Consider the following 19,987-nt stretch of genomic DNA (forward strand, 5'->3'; position numbering starts at 1 on the left):
TGCAGTGAAAGTGTTCTTAAAATGGACATGTGCTGGGTCATCATGCGATACTGCTATAATATGAAATATATGGCAGAATATGGGTAAAACAGAGCAGGAGACATACTGTTTTTCCACCAAGGAGTTCCATCACAAATTTAATTAGCGCATTATTTTTTAACGAGCACCATCAGCATGGAAGCATGTCCTCTGGAATGGTGGCCGAAGCATGAAGAGGCATATGAATATTTAGCATATCTGGCATGTAAATACCTTGCAATGCTGGCTACAAAAGTGCCATGTGAACGCCTGTTCTCGCTTTCAGGTGACATTGTAAATAAGAAGCTTGCAGCATTATCTCTCATAAATGTAAACAAACTTGTTTGTCTTAGCGATTGGCTGAACAAGAAGTAGGACTGAGTGGACTTGTAGGCTCTAAAGTTACATTGTTTTGTTTTTAAGTGCAGTTATGTAACAAAAAAAAAATCTACATTTGTAAATTGCACTTTCACGATAGAGATTGCACTACAGTACTTGTATGAGGTGAATTGAAAAATACTATTTCTTTTATCATTTTTACAGTGCAAATATTTGTAAACAAAAATAATGTAACGTGAGCACTGTACACTTTGTATTCTGTATTGTAATTGAAATCCATATATTTGAAAATGTAGAAAAACATTGAACATATTTAATAAATTTCAATTGGTATTCTATTGTTTAGCAGTGTGATTAAAACTGCGATTAATAGCGATTAATTTTTTTTAGTTAATCGCGTGATTTAACTGCGATTAATCGACATCCCTAGTTTTAACTTCTTAGTGGTGTCCCCAGATATGAAGAAATAATTTTATTTACCGATTTTCTTTATGGAAGCAGGGGTGGTGCTGATGGATCATGGTGAGTGGTAGCAAGATCTCTATTCCTTTTCCAGCACACCTTGAAAAGAGGCTAAAAACAAAGTTAAAGGCCTGAGAGTGAATAAAGTTTGAAGTCTTTCTTTTTTTCCTAATTATTTCCTTAAACTTGTGACCACCTAAGTAGTTGTGCTGTAAAATAGTTATTAGAGGACATTCTGAGAAATGGCTGTGTCTGTTGTAGCAGGATGGATTTACAAAATAATTTATGTATGTTTATTTTACAGAGTTCAAACTATATTGTTTCTGGAGGTTCTGTCTCCCCTATCTATCTGTTATGAGGTGTCTCAGAGAAAAGTGAAATGTTTTTGGCTTCAGTTCCCCCTCCTTATGCTGCCTGTTCTCCAGTTTGCTTCCTGCTTCAGTTGAAGGAGCAACAGATTTCTCTGGCAGATTGTCCTTTTTCAGGCCTTTGCCACAGTTACCAAAATGTGAAAGTTTGATGGGGATAATTCTTCAAATAAATGAAGAGTCTGGAAACCACTAGAAGTTATTACTTTCTGGGGAATTTCAGTTTATGCTTGAAAGGGTTAAAAAAAAATTTCCCACCACCATCACCACCAAAAACCTATTATTAAAATTCACTGATATGCGTACAAACTTCCAGAACCACCTTGCCCCCTCAGTTTATATGAAGAATTGTGCCTAAAATTTTATTGCCTCCTCTGGCCCCTATGGTAGCTTTCCATTCTCCTGCCCCACATGATGGCTTCCCCCTCTTATGCCCCACCCACCTCTATCCTTTGCAGGTTTTTTTCCTGGCAGCTCAGCATTCCTTGCTGTCTCTCCCTCCACCATTCCCTGTTGGCTACCTCCTTCTCTGTGGTGCTGACAGCTTTAGCTCTGTCCTGCTATGAACAGCTGTGAGGCAGCTGCAGAGGAAAGGGACGGGAGCTGGCTGCTGCTGTGAGCAATAGAGGAACTGCCGAACTTCTAAAAGATGAGCACCGCAGTGGCAGAACAGCTGCTTCTTGCTGCTGCACAGTTCCTGGGACATCATACCTGGGTGATTTTTAAAAATGTGACTTGTGGCCAAACTGTGTCTACCAATAGCTGTGCTTTTGGCCTTCTGTTTCTTCTGGATGACAACTGAAGTGTAGCCCAAAATAGCTCAGACTGTGGGCCTCTAACCTACTATAGAATGTTGCAGTGTATATACCCATATTGCCCCAAGCCACCCACATTTCAACAGATAAGCGGAAGTCAGCAGAGAGTGCGTTGCAATTGGGGCTTAACAAGGTGACCTTGCTGTAGTTCAGCCCCTGAATCCAATGGAGAAAGCTAATCCTGGTGCTAGCCTCAGAATTGGAGGAGCAAGGACTGTATCCTGGGAAGCAGTGACTCTCTGAAAAAGACTTTGGGGCCATTTTGGATAATCAGTTGAATGTGAGCTGCCAGTGCAATGCTGGCCCAAAGAATTAATATGATACTTGGATGCATGAACAAGGAAATATCAAGTAGGAGTAGGGAGGTTATATTACCGCTGTATTTGGCACTAGTGCAACTGCTACTGGAATACTATGTCCAATTCAGATGTTCACAATTCAAGAAGGCTGATGCTAAATTGGAGAGGGCTGAGAGAAGAGCCACAAGAATGATCAAAGTGCTTCTTAATATGTGGTCTGTGGACCTCTGGGGGGTCAGTGGTCTGTCTAAGAGGTCCGCGAAAGGTGGTTGTTAGCATAAACAGTGGCTTTCAACCTGTGGTCCATGGCCCCCTGGGGGACCGCAGACTATGTCTAACATTTCCAAAGAGGTCCACACTTCCATTCAAAAAATTTTCAGGATCTGCGAATGAAAAAAGGTTGAAAACTGCTAGATTAAAAGATTTGAAAACATGCCTTTATAGTGATTTGAGCTCCTTGCGTCAGTCTATTCAGTTTAACAAAGAGAAGGTTAAGGGGTGACTTGATTGTAGTCTATAAGTACCTACATGGGGCCCCAAAATTTGATATTGGGCTCTTCAATCTAGCAGAGAAAGATATAACAAGATCCAATGGCTGTAAGTTGAAGCTAGATAAAGGTAGGCTGGAAATAAGGTGCACATTTTTAACATTGAGGGTAATTAACCATTGGAACAATTTATCAAGTTGTGATGGATTCTTTGTCACTGGCAATTTTTAAATCAAGATTGAATGTTTTTCTAAAAGACATGCTCTAGTTTAATTCAGGAAAGTCCTATGGCCTGTGTATACAGGAGGTCAGACTAGCAGGTAATAGTGGTCTCTTCTGGCCTTATCTATGAAATATATAAGAAATACATATTAATAGGATTGGGTAACCATCACTTTAAAACCCTTCCCCAGAGGAAACTTTGGACTGAAGTTTCAGGTGGATTAACCACATCTGTGCTGCTTCTGTTTTCCCATTCAAGGACCCTATTTCCTCACTTCTTTGGAAAGTTGCTAGGCATGCCCCTTCCATCATTTCTCCCTATTCTCCTGCACTACATCTTGTGTATTTTTCAGGGCACTGTTTTTTTTCTTCACTCATTAGCAAACATTCTAGCCCTGTAGGAGAGTTGAGCTCATATCTCAAGGATGAAGTCAGCAAAAGCTGAGGATGCTTAGCACTTCCAGGATCGTGCCCTGAATGTCTGCTGTCTGAAGGACATATTCATGTTTTGTTGCATTTTCTGCATATTCACTGTAAATTGCATTCTTTCTCTAGGTCATTTCATTTCTGGCTGCAGTACTATGCAAAAAGGGAACACGTGAAGATATTGAAAACAATATGCCAGAGTTTTTATTGAGGACCATGAAAAAAGAACCAACATATATCCCCAAAAAGGTACAGATTTTAATTGTTAGAGACTTTTTTTTTTATAACATAAAAGCTGATGCTGTGTTTTTTTTATAAAAGCTTACTTGCACTGCAAAAAATATGTTTGCGTATGCCAGGTTTTGGGGTGTTTGCATGTGGAAATACAGATGTTCATGGATTTTAGATAATGCAAGTCAACCTCCCGGTTTTTTAAAAACCGAGACAATGCAGTATGTAGGTCTAGCATTTATTTAACCAGGGCCGGCTTTAGGCCAATTCCCCCGAATCGAGCCCCGCGCCCTAAAAAAGAGCACCTAATATAGGCGCCTTTTTAATTTTTTTACTCACTCGGCGGCGGTCTGGGTCTTCGGTGGCACGTCGGCGGTGGGTCCTTCACTCGCTCCGGGTCTTCAGCGGCATTTCGGCGGCGGGTCCTTCAGTGCCACGGAAGACCCGGAGCGAATGAAGGACCCGCCGCCGAAGACCCGGACCGCCGCCGGGTATTCGAATCGGGCCCCGCACTTACTAAAGCCAGCCCTGTATTTAACTGTACCAAAATGTGAAAATTCAATAGGAAAATTCAGCAGGATGAAGCCAATGGTCTAAGTAGGTAGTGAAGCCATTGTCCGTGAAAGGAAAATTAAATGTTATTTGATTATGCTTTAATACATAGTATATTGCATACCGAAACTGTTAAAAAACATTATTTAAGTTGCAAAGTCAAGCACTCGAAAGTTAGGAAATGCTAGTGTAACCTTAACTCTTCCATGTGTGTCCTTTCTGTGCACTGAATTAGGCAAGTGTCCTATGGAAAACTGCATGTGATCATGTAATTAAGACCTATGAGCAATGGAAGCAAGAAAAGGAAAATGGTTCATGTCAGGAGAACCGAGTGTAATTTCATGAGACAAAGAAAAAGTATTTCTCCAGCCTAAGGGCTTTCCCTCTGATGAATTTCAAAATCCTGCTACAAACGATGGAGGTTTTAGTGTGTCTCAAAAAAGACGGGAAGGATCTTTTATAATAGAAAGTGCTAGGCAACCTAAACGTAGGGATAGCTATTGGCTCCCTTTATAATGACTGTTACAAGTTGATAGGTGTTTTGATGGCTCAAAATGACATTATTGTATCTGTGAAGTGTCCATAAGCTATAAAATGTTGAATGGTAGACAGATGATGATTTTAGAAGTGAGGCTATATGATTTCGTGTATAAACTGTTATAATGTTAGGAAATGGATAAATTATCTAAAAGTTTATTTTAAATGTAAGACACACCTTCGTATGCCTACATTGAAAGACCCAGGTGATTTTCATTTGATTGAGGTGATTGAGTTGCAGGAACCATCTTAAACCTTTAAACCTTTTATTTAAATTCTTAACACTTACATATTTTTAATGGTTGGTTTGTGGATCCATCTTCTTTTCAGGATTAAATCAGCTGCAACTTAATATCGTTGATTTAATGGGCCCCATGTTTTAAGACTGCACCAGCAAGTTTGCCACTGTTTTAAAGTAATGGCATTTATAATGATAATTTATATATTATTCTGTAGCAGGTGTCTTTTAATATTTTATTTGTATCAATGTGTATGGAACCAACATAATGAGTAGAATTTGGATAATATTTTCAGTTTCACAGTTCATAAGTTGAGGGAGTAGAGAACATCTAAGACACATAACTAACATTATAAGTTACACCTGTCCATGATATAGCTGAAGAGATGTTCAACTAAGTAAAATTACTTTTGAATTGCCTCTTTTAGTCTTACTTTAATTCTTATTTGATGATTTTTGCCACAATGAATTTGTATATTGCTTAAAAATCGGTCTTTTGGAAACCTATTGTATGCAGTAGTTTAGACAAGGTGGATTTCAAGAAACTTTCCTTTGTGGTTCAATTCCCTGAAAAGAAAGAGAGAAAAAAATGATGACAAAAGTGTCAATGGTATACAATATGCAAGTAACCCTTATTTCTCTTTTGGGTGGTGTAAACAAGTAATAAGTATTGATGCTTGAAATAGGATTCTGAGATACATACTTTTATTCGTAAAGTTCTGATTAGTTCCTTTAGCCAAAGTAATGTGCTAAATGGAAGCTTTTCAATATCTTGCCCATGAGTTGGTCCCACAATTCTTTGAATGAGCATTTGTAATGGGACCAGGATTATAAAAGATTTTGGTATTATTAATAATACTTAATATTTATATAGTGCTTTTTATCTGTGCATTTTAAACGAGTTCTCAAATGTGGTTAATTTAGTATTATTCCCATTGTACAGATGAGAGAAAACTGAGGCACAGAAGTTAAGTGACTTTCCAAGGTGTGTCAACCAGGAATAGAACCTAGTGTCCTGTTTCCCAGTCCTGTGTCCTATTCAATGGCATGTACCAATTAGCAGTCATATGTTTCTTTTTATGAAAGCCATGTAAACATACTAATACAAACGCTTACTAAATACAAAACAGTAGAGGTAAATTTGAAATACTTTATTAAACAAAAATTCACAATTGAATCCAGAGAATATCTACTGTATTGGAATATATGCATAGAACTAAAATACATGTTGTAAAAAGGTTGAAATCAGCTAACTGTATCTACCACGAACAATTTTAGTGTTTTGCAATTTTCTGGCAAGGGTTAATATCGCTAATACCTAAAATACATTTTATAAAACAAATAAAATGTGAATCAATATTGGCCTTTTGAGGCTAGTTGTAGCAAATATAGTTAATGGACTAATTATATAATTCAGTTGCAGGTGTCTTTTGGAAGACAAAAAATCTGTTTTCTATTCTTTGCTCTGCCATTAACTAACTTCCTGACATCGAACAAGTTACTGAATCACTCTGTGCCTCTGTTTTCCCATCTGTAAAACATTTTGTGATCTGTGGATGCAAATTCTATAGAAGTAGAAAGTGATGGTTTGTGTTTTCTCCATCAGTCTACAGTCATAATTTTTTTACATTTCTTGCATTTCATCAGTTTTACTCTCACTGTCCATATGAAGTAGATTTTTTTTTTTTTAAGCTTTACAGTATAACTTGAGTAACTACCATTATTGTTTTGAAGGAGTACTCCTTCTGGACACCATTTTACTATATGTTTCCTCTGATGATAACACACTGTAAATAAACTCAGATTGTTTTACTTTTATGAGTTTGTCCTCTAATCTTCTTTCCAGATTCTTCTCTATTCAGTTCATATAACTCTAAGCAAATAATAGATATCATTCATGGAAAATGATTAAATAAAATTCAAACTTTTAAATACTAAAACAATGCTCATTATTTTGACTTTTGCATAACAGCTCTCGATACAATGTTTTTGACATGGGTTCTGCAGCAGTATAATGACAGCTGTTTGTTTTTAGACTTTCCTAATAGTGGCCCCTCTTTCTGTGCTTTATAACTGGAAGGATGAGTTGGACACTTGGGGCTATTTCAGGGTCGCTATTTTACATGGCAGTAGAAAGGACAATGAACTGAGTCGTATCAAGCAGGGAAAGTATGAGGTTGCTCTAACAACATATGAGACGCTTCGCCTATGTTTGGATGAACTTAACAGGTAATGTAACATTTTCTAACTTTCATTTGTGCAAACACTGTTTTTGTAACAGTCTATTGTGTTTTGGTTTTAAATTTTTTTTGACAACTATTTAAATCCTGTGAATCTAACTCAGGGGACGGCAACCTTTCAGAAGTGGTGTGCCGAGTCTTCATTTATTCACTCCTAATTTAAGGTTTCGCGTGCCAGTAATACATTTTAATGTTTTTAGAAGGTCTCTTTCTATAAGTCTATAATATATAACTAAACTATTGTTGTATGTAAAGTAAATAAGGTTTTTAAAATGTTTAAGAAGCTTCATTTAAAATTAAATTAAAATGCAGAGCCCCCCAGACCAGTGGCCAGGACCTGGGCAGTGTGAGTGCCACTGAAAATCAGCTCGCGTGCCACTTTTGGCATGCGTGCCATAGGTTGCCTACCCCTGATCTAACTCCTTACTGGGAGGTGGAATGAAGAGATACAGTATATCTATATCCAGTGAACTTGCCAAACAGAATCTCTCTTTCTAAAGGGTAACCCCCAAGAAGGTACTTATTGAAATGATAGCTGTATTAAATGTTGAAATGTCAGGCAAACTAGTCTCTGTTTCTCCCATTCTGCCCCCCACAATGACCACTAAAATATATGGGATGGCAGAGGCTTGATACCCTGAGAATCCCTGTCCTAGTCACATTTTTTCATGTATATAATAAGATTCCAGGATTGTCACTTTGAAACATAAGATTTGTATAGAATCAATGTGAAGTGATGGAAACAGCTTCAAGCATGGTTGTGAACTCTTTTTGTTCAGAATATCACAAGGTTGAATCATCAGCATGATTTGCAGTCTGTTGCAGTCCAGTTTTTAAGTTTTCAGCCATTTTGACTATGAATTACACCCATGTGGTGTACAGCCAAAGTCAGGCAAAGAGTCCTAGGCCATTGCCATATCAGAGTTAATATCTACACCTAATTAGCTTGCAACAATTTTATTGGTTGTATGAGGGAGACTGGCCAGATGGTTAATTACTGGGTCCAACTGCTGCAGTTCTTCAAAACCACCAACATAACCCTGCCCATAGAGTAACCCCAAACACACGCAGCCCCCACCGCAGCACATATCCCTCACTTGCCACCTGCACAAAGCTCCCATCACCACACAACCCACATGCAAATCAACAAAAATCTCCCAGTACTACACACACATTTCCGCCAATCTCACTCATATTCCCTGTGAGAACCAGGTGGAATGTTGGGAGTCCAAAGGTTCTGTGGTGGTTAGAATATGACAATTGATCAGAGGAGGTGGGAGTGACAGCTGTGTGGGGTAACAAAAAGATGGTGGTGCCTCCCAACAGGGAGCAGCTCTGGGCACAAACTTTGGGGAAAATGTATTTTTTTAAGTTCTCAGCCATTTTGACTTTACAAATTGCACAACACAAAATACCCAAACATAATACCCTCACACAAATTAACTCAACTAACCGTCATTCACCACCCATACAGCTCAACAGTCTCCCAGTGCACACCCCCTAGACACAACTCAGCACAAGTCTCCCAGAACACACAATAACCCCAAACACAGATAGCTCCTCACCGCAGCATTCGCCATTCGCACAAATCAACACAAGATTTCCCAGCACAGTGCACATACTCTCCCACCCCCATACTTGCCATAAACTTGAATGGCAAAGCTGCGGGTCATCACTAGTAGTACAATATGCATCTAGGTTACATATCCCTGTTGCATGACAGAGGTCAGTATCCACTGTTAGTGGACCATGCTTTAATTGTCTCATAGACAACCCACCCTCTCTTCTGTGATCCCACAGACAGCCTCACTGCCCATTCATGATCATATAATATTTTTGGAGCAACTACAGCAGTTGACTACATGGAAAAGTAATGATAGAAAATTATTTAATATTTATTTATTTAGCTGTCTTTCAATGCAGTTTAGCATAGAACTCTCCATAGCGCCCTCACCCCCCAACAAGTCCTCACAATAGATGAACTTCTGGTGTACAGTGCAAATAGTTGACACAGTGCAGTGCTTTTTGCCAGGTTGTGTTGGTCCCTCAATTCAGGAAACTTTAAGTAAGAGATATATTGTAATATTTATGTTTCTTAATACCCCAAAGGACTTTATAGAATTTGAGGTCTTCCTGCTTTCCAATTTGTCTCTGCTGTAGTTCATGACCTTGAGTACAATCAAGCGAGCAAGTCAGCATTGACTGTTTAAATACTAGAGAACTCACAGTACAAACTTGCTGACAGCTTGACATGGTCTTGTAGTTTAAACAGCTGGGTTCACCTTCAGGACTTGATAACAATTTAGATTGAATCATAGCTGAAGAGATCCCTATAGCTATCTCTGTTAACCTAGTCTTGTTTAAAAATACTGTGGTTTGGAGTAGAGATGTGAGAATCTGTGTGAGAGGGAGAAGTAATCCCTGTACTCAAATCTCTTCATGCGTGAGCATAAGGAATGATTAGTTGAAATTACTTGGTTACTTTCAAATATGCTTGTTCCTGTTCCTACTTTGCATCTAGCCATGGTTTTATCTCTTTTATGCTCTCTTGAGAGGATCTGACTTTTCTTACAGTAGATTTTTGAAATGTAGGAGACTGACATGGGCTACTTGATTCAGAGTATTTCAGTAGTACCGAATGAAGGTTCAGTCTTAAAAATAAATTTAATCTAAAATAGGGCTTTTTTAAAACAAGGGGAAAAAACGTGATACTTTAAAATATGCCTGCCCCTACTTGCAGCTGCTTGATTGTATTAAAGGAGCATCAAACTTGAAGTGAATGTATTTTGAAATTGCTCAAAATATAATTATTTCAGAACTAATCTTCTACCTGGTTTATAAATTTGAATTTAAATAAATCTCTCTGGGGGCTGGATGACTCAGGATTAGTAATGTGGTATGAATCATTTCACCTTTAGGTCATGGGGTTTTATTGTGTTCCAGACTGATAGTGACCAAAAGTTGTTACCATGCAATGGCTGCTGATGTTCAAATTCCTTTTGTAACAGTTGTCCATAATTCCCTTGCTGCTAGATATGCAGCTTTCCCGTCCACATCCCTCCAACCCCTTAACCAGTCCCCCCGATATCATTGGCAGTAGAGATACCAAAGAAAATGAACAATCCTGTCATCCCTACAGTCATATTTCAGACTCACTGATAAGGATGTTTTCCCTATTGCTGCTACCCATGCTGTACCTGTTATGTGGGGGAAATGGAAGATTTCAGTAAACAGGATTCTCAATCTGCTACCTTTTTATAATTGTTAAATTCACTTTTAAAAAAATCTTTAAAAAGTGGAGTTAGTGGTATTAAAAGCTGCTGGGTTAATAGCCCTGGAGACAGTCAGTCTTTCTCTTTCACAGAATTAGTATAGCGTGACTGGCAATAGTTCATATTTGTGGCCACAAAGTCTTGTCAATATGCTAAATTAATTTTTTAAAAGATAAGTCTAATCATAGGAAAGGCAGTAGCCTATAAAAGCAATGCTGTAGTTAGGGCCTTACCAAGTTCACGGTCCATTTTGGTAAATTTCATGGATATAGGATTTTAAAAATAATAAATTTCATGATTTCAGCTATTTAAATCTGAAACTTCATGGTGTTATAATTGTAGGGGTCCTGACCCAAAAAGGAATTTTGTGTGTGTGTGTGTGTGTGTGTGTGTGTGTGTGTGTGTGTGTGTGTGTGTTAAAGGGGGGGGAGGAGAGTTGCAAGGCTATTGTAGGGGGGGTTGTGGTACTGCTACCTTTACTTCTGCACTACCGCTGGCAGCGCCGCTGCCTTCAGGGCTGGGCAGCTGGAAAGCAGTGGCTGCCGGCCGGGAGCCCAGCTCTGAAGGCAGAGCCGCCGCCAGCAGCAGCACAGAAGTAAGGGTTCAATGGTATGGTATTGCCACCCTTACTTCTGCACTGCTGCAGCTGGGCGCCTGGCCAACAGCTTACACTCTCTGACCGCGCAGTTCTGAAGACAGCACAGAAATAAGGGCGGCAATACCGCAACCCCCTCTAAAATAACCTTGACCCCCCTGCAACACCCTTTTGGGTCAGGACCCCCGGTTTAAGAAACGCTGGCCTCCCCCGTGAAATCTGTATAGTATAGGGTAAAAACAAACAAAATACCAGATTTCACAGGGGGAGACCAGATTTCACAGTCCAACACGTGATTTTTCATGGCCATGAGTTTGGTTCGGCCCCAGCTATAGTGGGTGGCTCAGCTAGCTGCCGGGTTGGAACCAGCCTAATTTCTAGTTGTAGCAAAGTAAAAATAAACTACATGTGAATAACAGATGGATGAACGTAATCAAATTCTCCTCGTGCAAGCTTAAAAAACTTGATTAGTACAATTTTCTGATGCTTATTTTTCATTGCACAGTTGATTTAATGCTCAAGAAAGGGAGCCAGATTCCTCTTAAACTACAGTTTAAGGGACACTGCCATCTTGAAAACTGAGGATTTTTTTTTTTTTAAAGAGAATTTTAAAAATCTCTACACCTAAGTCCCATTGTATGTGATGGTAAAACCAAAATGTTTCTGTCTCCTGAAACATTATTTTTCTTGCATTTATCTGTGTGAAGGATCTGAACAAATGGACTATAGTGAAACTGAGTACACACAACAGAATGTAAAATGCATAAAGTTAGCTGAAAAAATAGGTGATATGTTTTTTCAGTTACAATAATATTAAGTGTTACTTGTTACATTTGGACTTGTCTGTGAATTTTTTTAAAGTTGATGGCATTTATTTTAAGTCACTTGTTTTTAGTCAACAATTGTGAGGAAGCACAGCTAATTCTGAGTACATGTTTGTGAGATAATGCAAGTGACCGCTACATGAAACTGTATTTCCTGTTGATCCACAGCCTAGAATGGTCAGCTGTCATTGTAGATGAAGCACACAGAATCAAGAATCCAAAGGCTCAAATAACCCAAACTATGAAGGCTTTAAAATGCAATGTTCGTATAGGTCTTACTGGAACCATTCTTCAGAACAACATGAAAGAACTATGGTGCGTCGTGGACTGGTAAGTAAGAAGTTAATTTTTTAATTGAGACTTATCCAGAGAAGTGACAGGGTGGTGATGTATGGAGCTCAGCAATGTCCAGAAACAGGGCCATAGTGGGAATCCCATCACACTTTTGCCTTGTGTCACATGAAGTACATGTGGTTTCTCACCAGGGCACTGCCCTCAAACTGTTGGAATAACCCATCTTTTACATTAGTCTTGGATAGCTTGTATCTGGTTCTCCTTGTCCCCTCACTCTTTTGGGTACTGGTAAGCAGGGGAGGAGTTCTTTTCTCTTACTGTTACCCCTCCTAACTTCTTTCCAATGGTCCTTTCTTTCTTTCCCTGGCCTGTGGTGCCCCCACTCCACCCCACACATAACAGGATAAGAATAATTATTTAGCTCCTAGTCTCAGGCACTCTGCTCCCTGCTTTGTCTAAAGTGCACAACTCACATTCATGTAGCTAGGAGTGTTGTGTGTCCTCATGATGATTAATTATACACCTCTACCCCGATATAACACGAATTTGGATATAACGCGGTAAAGCAGTGCTCCAGGGGGGCAGGGCTGCACACTCCGGCGGATCAAAGCAAATTCAATATAACGCGATTTCACCTATAACGCGGTAAGATTTTTTGGCTCCCGAGGACAGCGTTCTATCGGGGTAGAGGTGTATATTCATATTTCAGTAGTGCCCACAATGTGCTAGGTGTTGTGCAATATATAGGAAGGGACAGTCCCTGCCCCAAAGAGGAAAAAAGACCCCAGCTGAGGGAATGGAAAGTGCAAACAAAGTAATCTTTTATTAGTTACAATTTTAAAAATCTTAAATACGGAGCAATTGTGGGCTGAGTTGAAATGTCAGGAAGGGGATGAGTTAGTAGCAAAGCTTAATGTAAAATCCAAGCAACTAAAACATTGAGATGGTGTTAGACTGGATTACCCAATAGGGAGTATTGCTCAGGAAATGCCTAATGAGTTTAATAATTACTGTTGTTTTCTTTAGATTCAGATTCATTAAACTATTTGATATCTGTATGACCGGATGGAATTAAAGCAGAAAGAATCAAAGTCAACATTTTCAAACCTGGGTGCCTAAACTTCAGGCACCTAAATTCTTAAATAAGCTCCTAAATAATACTGACCTGATTCATAACACGTGTCAGCATCCATTGGACCTGCAGATACTGAGCTCCTTTGAAGATTGAGTCATTATTACTGAAGAGCCTGTATAGGGATTTAGGTGCCTAAATTTAGGCTGACAGTGAGTATATGGAAAGGCTGACTGTCTGGAAGTAGAATGATACATTTCTGTTATATACAGGAATCATATTTATTCATTTCACTGCTGATGATTGATTTAAGATCTGTCACTTTTAGTCAGGAATATTTCATATGCTTTTAGTCAATGGAAGAGGATATTCTGCATTGGTGTTCAGCAAATGACTGCTGCTGTTTTATTTCTTTTAGGGCTATACCCGGACTTTTGGGTAGCAGAACACATTTCAAGAAGGAATTTTCTGATCCAGTGGAGCATGGCCAGAGGCACACCGCAACTAAGAGAGAGCTAGCAACAGGTCGAAAGGCCATGCAGAAGCTAGCAAGAAAAATGTCTGGCTGGTTCCTGAGACGTACTAAGGCTTTTATTAGTGATCAGTTGCCAAAGAAGGAAGACAGAGTAAGAGTGACTATTTTTACAAAATACTAATAAATATATCATATTTTGGTTGCTATCATATATATCATAGTGTTGTTTTGTCTAGTGTATCTAGTAGTTCATGGTTCTGTGGTCAGATTTTTCAAGAGTTCAGAGGTCCAGGGCTGTGAGCAAAAATGCACATGCAATAGCACACTTAATGTGTTCACATAATTACTATGATTGCGTGTTCGGATTGAGTTATTTGAGTATGGAAATGCCCAGCAGGGCATTTGACTGACCATTAACACGTCCAGATGCTTAATTTATATTCACAGTTGTAATTATGTTTCTAATATCAGCTACACATTTCTGTGTGCAGCCTTGATCTCATGAAAGCCTATGCAGGATATGAAGTCTGATAATATATAAATTAAGACTTGTTAAAAGACAATTACTCTCAATCCTCTCCTTTTTTGGTATTCATTTTAATAGAATACTTGAAAATGGTTTTTATTAAGTTAATTGTGTCCAATTGTGGCCGTTTCTTTAGTGCTGGCATAAACATAATTTAAGAATTCATACTTTTTTTTTTTTAATCATCATGACTAGGATGTTTTGATGAATATGAGAATTTATCTATCCGGCAAGCACAAATACATTTAATAAATTAAACACATTAGCTTGCAGCTGTTTTTCTAGATTTTGTTTTGCCCTTCATACAGAGCCTGTAATAATGTCATCCAAACTGTGTCTTCTAAAGGAAAGATTAACACAAATGTCAGTCAGATGCTTTTCTAAATCTAGCAGGTTTTATTTCTTTTCATTCTCTTGTTAATGTGAGTATATGTTCAAGTTACTGTTGTATTATTATAGCACAGCATGGTGCTGTTGCTATGTGGGTGGCCTAGGTTCAGAAGTGATCTTGGGATTTTGTGTCTCCTGCTGGTTAAGACCAAAGATGTCATGGAGATGCCACCCATGGTCTTTGGGAGGAGGGATAAGAGTTTTGGACACACCACTGTACAGATCCCCCTTCTCTCTCTCTCTCTCTCTCATTCCTGTGACTCTCGGTATCAATGGCTTCCTTAGATTTGACTGTGTTTTATCTTCCCTGACAGTAGAAGTGTTCTACAATAGTTAGTGCCAAAGGGGAGCGAAAGGAAAAGGCAAATAAACCATTCTGACTAAGTGGGCAAGAACCTTTACGGCTAGGCCTTTTAAACCCTTCACTCACTCACCAAAAAAAAAAAAAAAAAAAGCCTAAAGAAAATGTAGTGGAAGTAAAACTACAGAACGATTGATGTAGTTTGATTTTAATACTGCTAATAGAATTGGTTAAAAAAAAAGTCTTAAAATTACCACAGTTACCTGTTGACCATATTTTCACACTTTTTTTCCAGCACATCAGCCTGCAGTTCTTTATTGGGAGCAGAAAAATGCCCTGTTACTACCTATACATCTACTAGTTTATTTTCCATTTTCCATAATTTTAGTATTTTAACATTTGTTTTATATTTTTATTGTTGTCTTTGTTGTTTTTTCCTGTATGCTGCATACAATTGTATTTTGGGGTTCTATCTTGGCAGATGGTATACTGTTCCCTGACAGAGTTCCAGAAACAAGTATATCAAGCTGTGTTGGCAACAGAAGATGTGAGCTTAGTACTGCGAGCACGGGAGCCCTGTAGTTGTAGCAGTGGCCGTAAAAGGAAGAATTGTTGTTACAAAGTAAGTATTTTCACAGTCTAGATTTCAGGAGGTGCAGTAACTTGCATCTCTCCACCTGCTGGTTTGGACAATGTGAAGGAGCATGCTTCAGAGAATGACTGTCCCTACCTATTTTGCAGGTCTTGTTCCTAATAGATCACCAAAAGAGGGGTTGCAGAGTGGAGCATCCCCCAAAACCACTATTCCCCTAGATCCACTGGCTGTCTCTCACCTTTGCTTACACAACTTTTGTAGCAGTTGAGGGCAGAATAGAAATTCTTTGATCCCTTTTTATATTTGTTTAATAATCCAAGGTGAGGGATGAAGGGTAAGTACGTTACTTGGTCATTGCCATTAAATAGCCAATATTTGCTGATAGTTATGACAATTTGGTGGCTGAGATTCTCACATTCTCTGTCTCTAATTAGGATGAGAGATAGTGGTAGTCACTATTCACAAATGATTATTTCTGCAAAGAAGGGGCTGTCTTAATCTGTAGGTAACAGTTCACAAGGGAAAGTGGAACAAAAGATATATGTATATAAATACACTGGCAACAAAATCTATTAAACAATAAAAATTTGTTTTGAAAAATAGGGAAATCAATTTAAAGAACAAACCAAGGAAAATATACTGTACATACAGGAAAACTATTAAAATACTGAACTTCAGGAAAAAATGCCATTAAACTCCAGTTATAAATATATAAATATAGTGTCAGTTAATTGGAGGTCATGGGGAAGAAACTTTAAAGTTAGTTATAGTTTAACTTAACTGCATAATTTCAAATTAACTCAGACTTAACTGTACCCACTGACCCCTTGTGATCTTCCACTCAGTACATCCATTGCACTTTGCATGCAAGGAGAAGATATTCAGAAGGAGGCTTTGATAAGAATTTGCTCTGTCAGTTTAAACTCAAGAACTGCACCCTGGATGGTTACTTCAGCAAATCCATAACCTTGCCCCTTAAAATGTCCTGGGAGTGCTGATGCTGCTTATTCTATGGTTACATTTGAAATAAAATCATATAACTTCAGGCAGCTTGTTAACTTAAAAACCTAGACAAAATAAACCAAACTGATTGAGACACTGGTCATCTAACTATTGATGGAAGTGCTGTGATGGAAGTTGCCTCAAGCTCCACTGGTCTTGCTGTTCCCTGAAGTAGCAATTACTGAAGACTTCTTGTAGTCTCTTGTCTGCTTTGAATTTATTCTTTTTTATGATTCTCAAAATAATAAACTGCACTCTTTTTGGCTGATTGGTATTCTTCCCAGTCTTTACTTGTCCAATTTAAGCAATGCATTTTTTCTAAATTCCCATGTATTCTATCTTTACATTAAATACTCTGTTGTTTTGTCAACTTCCCTGTTACTTTTAACTTATTGAAGTCTCTCATGTTTTCTTCCATGTACCCCCTCACCCTTTATTGTCTAGGCATATCTATGTCTCCAGGTCACTCAGTTTGCTCTGCTCTTGACACCCAAATTTTAAGAGCTATTACAGTCTGGGTTGAGAGCATTATGGACAGTTTCTCTCAACCAACTGGTTCAAATTTTAAGAATGGAAAAATTTAGATTGGATATCAAGAATAACTTCCTTACTTGAGCTGTATTAGATTGTGGAATAGCCGCCTTAGAGCTGTGGTAAAACATTAGAAAAGATACAGTAGGGAACAACCTGCATGGGACAGGGAGATGGACTGAATGACCTATTAGCTCTCTTCCAGCTCTAATAGCAATAGATTCAAATTATAAGCATACATGTGTAATTACTCTGCAGAAGTTGCCCTGTAATGGGAAATCATTATTCAAATGCACACTTTACAATAATAGTAAAATGAGCATATAATACTGGCCAATGACACACTTTTATATAGTGTATTTATTCCTCATGTACATTATAAATGTTTTTCAGCTTTGCTTCAGTGTGATAACCCTATCTATTTTGTCTCTTTTTGAAATGCTTTTTACAGTAAGGCAGCTTTTGGATTGTTTATTTTATTAATACATTTTACATTATGAGGGTATGCTGCTGGTTTTTCATCAATTTTAACATTAGCTCTTTCCATGCTTCTATGTCTCATGATGTTTTGTAGAGAAAAGTGACACTCCATTTCATTCAGTTCGCTAATGACACCTAAAATTACTGGAAGCCCTTGACCACATCCTGGATGCTTAAGTGTACAATAGATTGCTATAGAGTAACTTCCTGAAGTTACCCATGAAATCTAGCAATTTGAGAGGGAGAAGGGGAAAACATGATTGGGCAGTAGTTAAAATGTTATGGTATGCATTTAAGAATAATATTGGAAATGGAGTGTAAGTGCTAAAGCTATCATTTTTATTATTTGTCGGCTAATAACTTCAATGATATGCACTGACTGTTATTTTAAACACGTAAACATGCCAAAAGTCGGTCAGCCATAACCAGGAAAACACAATTATCTGATGTCATAGCTGATGCAGTAGAAAACCTTGCATAAATATTTCAAGTCATTTTAATTATATAATTTTTATTATTATGTTGGTAAAATATTGTTGAGTTTCTTTTCAGAAAGAAAACTATTAGCTGTTGTTGGGTAAGATGCCATTAAAACAGCTGTGGTTTAAATTTGAATTTAAATTGATTGTAACATTTCTATTTTTCTTATGATGTGTTACATGGCCTCTTGGTCACCTTAGCTTTCTATAAATTACATGTTCTGTAATATGTAAGAACAAATATAAACAACATTGTTGTCTTGAAGCAGAGGCGGTGCTAGCAGGAATATTTTTGGAACCCCACCACACAACTCATACCAATAATAGGGGGCCCCCTTGAGCTGCTCAGGGCCCTAAGCAATTGCTTAGCTTGCCTATGCCTGGTGTCAGCTTTAAGAAATCTTTTCCGTTAATACTTTTTGTTACAAAATGCAGGAAAATTGTAGGTATTCTCTGTCATGCTGCATTTTTAATAAAATCAATAAGGTTCCCATATTAATCTGTGTAGAAGAGGTTTTAAAAAATACTTAGAAATCGCAAATACACTCTCTGCTGAAAATGGTAGTTCTCATCTTAGAGTTCTAGAACCCTGATTCTGCCAGCTGCCAATAAATATGGTTAGAATATCTATAACTTTCGGATATTTACATTTCTCTAGGTTGTTCGTACTTTTAGGAAGCATTCTTGCTTTTTTTGTTTTCTTTGTTTCTACAGACAAATGCCCATGGTGAAACAATGAGGGCACTGTATTTCAGTTACCTGACAATCCTTCGGAAGGTTGCTAATCATGCTGCTCTTCTACAGACCGAGAACACCAGCAAACTTCAGGTTGGTTTGGATCTGCCTGAAGAGCAAAGTCTTGAAACAAAGGGAGAAACTTTTTAGTGAAAAAGTCTTATTGTAGCAGCTAGCTATAATTGTGACTGGCCACTTCTTTTCAACTTCTTTTCAACTTTATTTACCCTCATCTCTTTGTCTAGCTAGCTGGAATTGAAGTATTTTGGTTAGTGCTTGGTGTCTGATCCTGTTCCCATAAAATTGAATGACAAAACTCCCATTGACTTTTATAGTGCAGGATCAACCCTTATTCGATAGTTTTCAACAGTAGCAGTATTTTTCATTTAGTCGTGAGTAATTTTTAAAAATTGAATTCTGGTGATGTTTTGGGAACAGTAATTATTGAGATAAGCAGACATTTTAGTGTTCAAATAATGTCAGAGGCAACTACTTGTAACTTTTTTGTTTATCAAAAGAATTTCTCCCGGGTGGGCTTCTTTGTAAAAATAGAAAATATTTTAGGGAATTTGCTTTCCAAAAGAATTATGTTCTTTTCAGAGAGCTGAATTGCTTTGAACAGCACAAGAAGAAATACTTTTATCAAAGTAGGGGCAAGGAGAAGACAGTGTCAGCTTGAATTGTTAGAATGGCAAGGGGGAATTTGTGAATCTAAACTGATTTTGGCACACCAATATTTTCTTGGAATTCACTTCTTCCCTCAAGTGAAGACAGAGGCAGCATAGAAACTTTTTTTTTTTTAAAGTGTTGCAATATACCTCTAAGATCACAAATGAGTAAAATAGAAAGGGATGTCATCACCCTCATTTAGAGGCCTCATGGGGATAAAAGTGCAGAATTCCTGGCTTGATTTGGCAATTTGCTTCCTCAAAAAGACGGTTCCTCTTTGAAAAGTGTTACACCTCGCAGTCCAGGACTTTATACTTACACCGATCACCATAGTAAATGCCTAAATGTCATTTAAATATCGCTTCTGTTGGACGTGCTTTGGAAGAATAGTGTTACGACAAAAAATTAAGAGTTCAAATGGTTTATGGAAATTACAGTATGCTGCAGTGTTTGAAATAGTTACTGGTATGATATAGTAGGCTAGAATTGCAGTATTATTTAATGGTGAATTC

The 19,987-nt window shown here is 38.0% G+C and overlaps 1 protein-coding gene across 1 annotated transcript in view; it reads left to right on the forward strand.

Annotated features, from left to right (window-relative positions):
• Positions 1-19,987, forward strand: part of ERCC6L2 (ERCC excision repair 6 like 2) — a 66,113-nt gene that overhangs the window by 15,654 nt on the left and 30,472 nt on the right. Inside the window, exons 4-9 of the mRNA XM_024208977.3 lie at positions 3,567-3,686; positions 7,031-7,224; positions 12,095-12,256; positions 13,711-13,918; positions 15,466-15,606; positions 18,786-18,899. Coding sequence (XP_024064745.2) covers positions 3,567-3,686; positions 7,031-7,224; positions 12,095-12,256; positions 13,711-13,918; positions 15,466-15,606; positions 18,786-18,899 — 939 coding nt within the window. The remainder of the gene's footprint in view (positions 1-3,566; positions 3,687-7,030; positions 7,225-12,094; positions 12,257-13,710; positions 13,919-15,465; positions 15,607-18,785; positions 18,900-19,987) is intronic.

Source organism: Terrapene carolina, unplaced genomic scaffold, assembly GCF_002925995.2.
Source record: "Terrapene carolina triunguis isolate 2854851 unplaced genomic scaffold, T_m_triunguis-2.0 Scaffold113, whole genome shotgun sequence".
Taxonomy (NCBI): domain Eukaryota; kingdom Metazoa; phylum Chordata; order Testudines; family Emydidae; genus Terrapene; species Terrapene triunguis.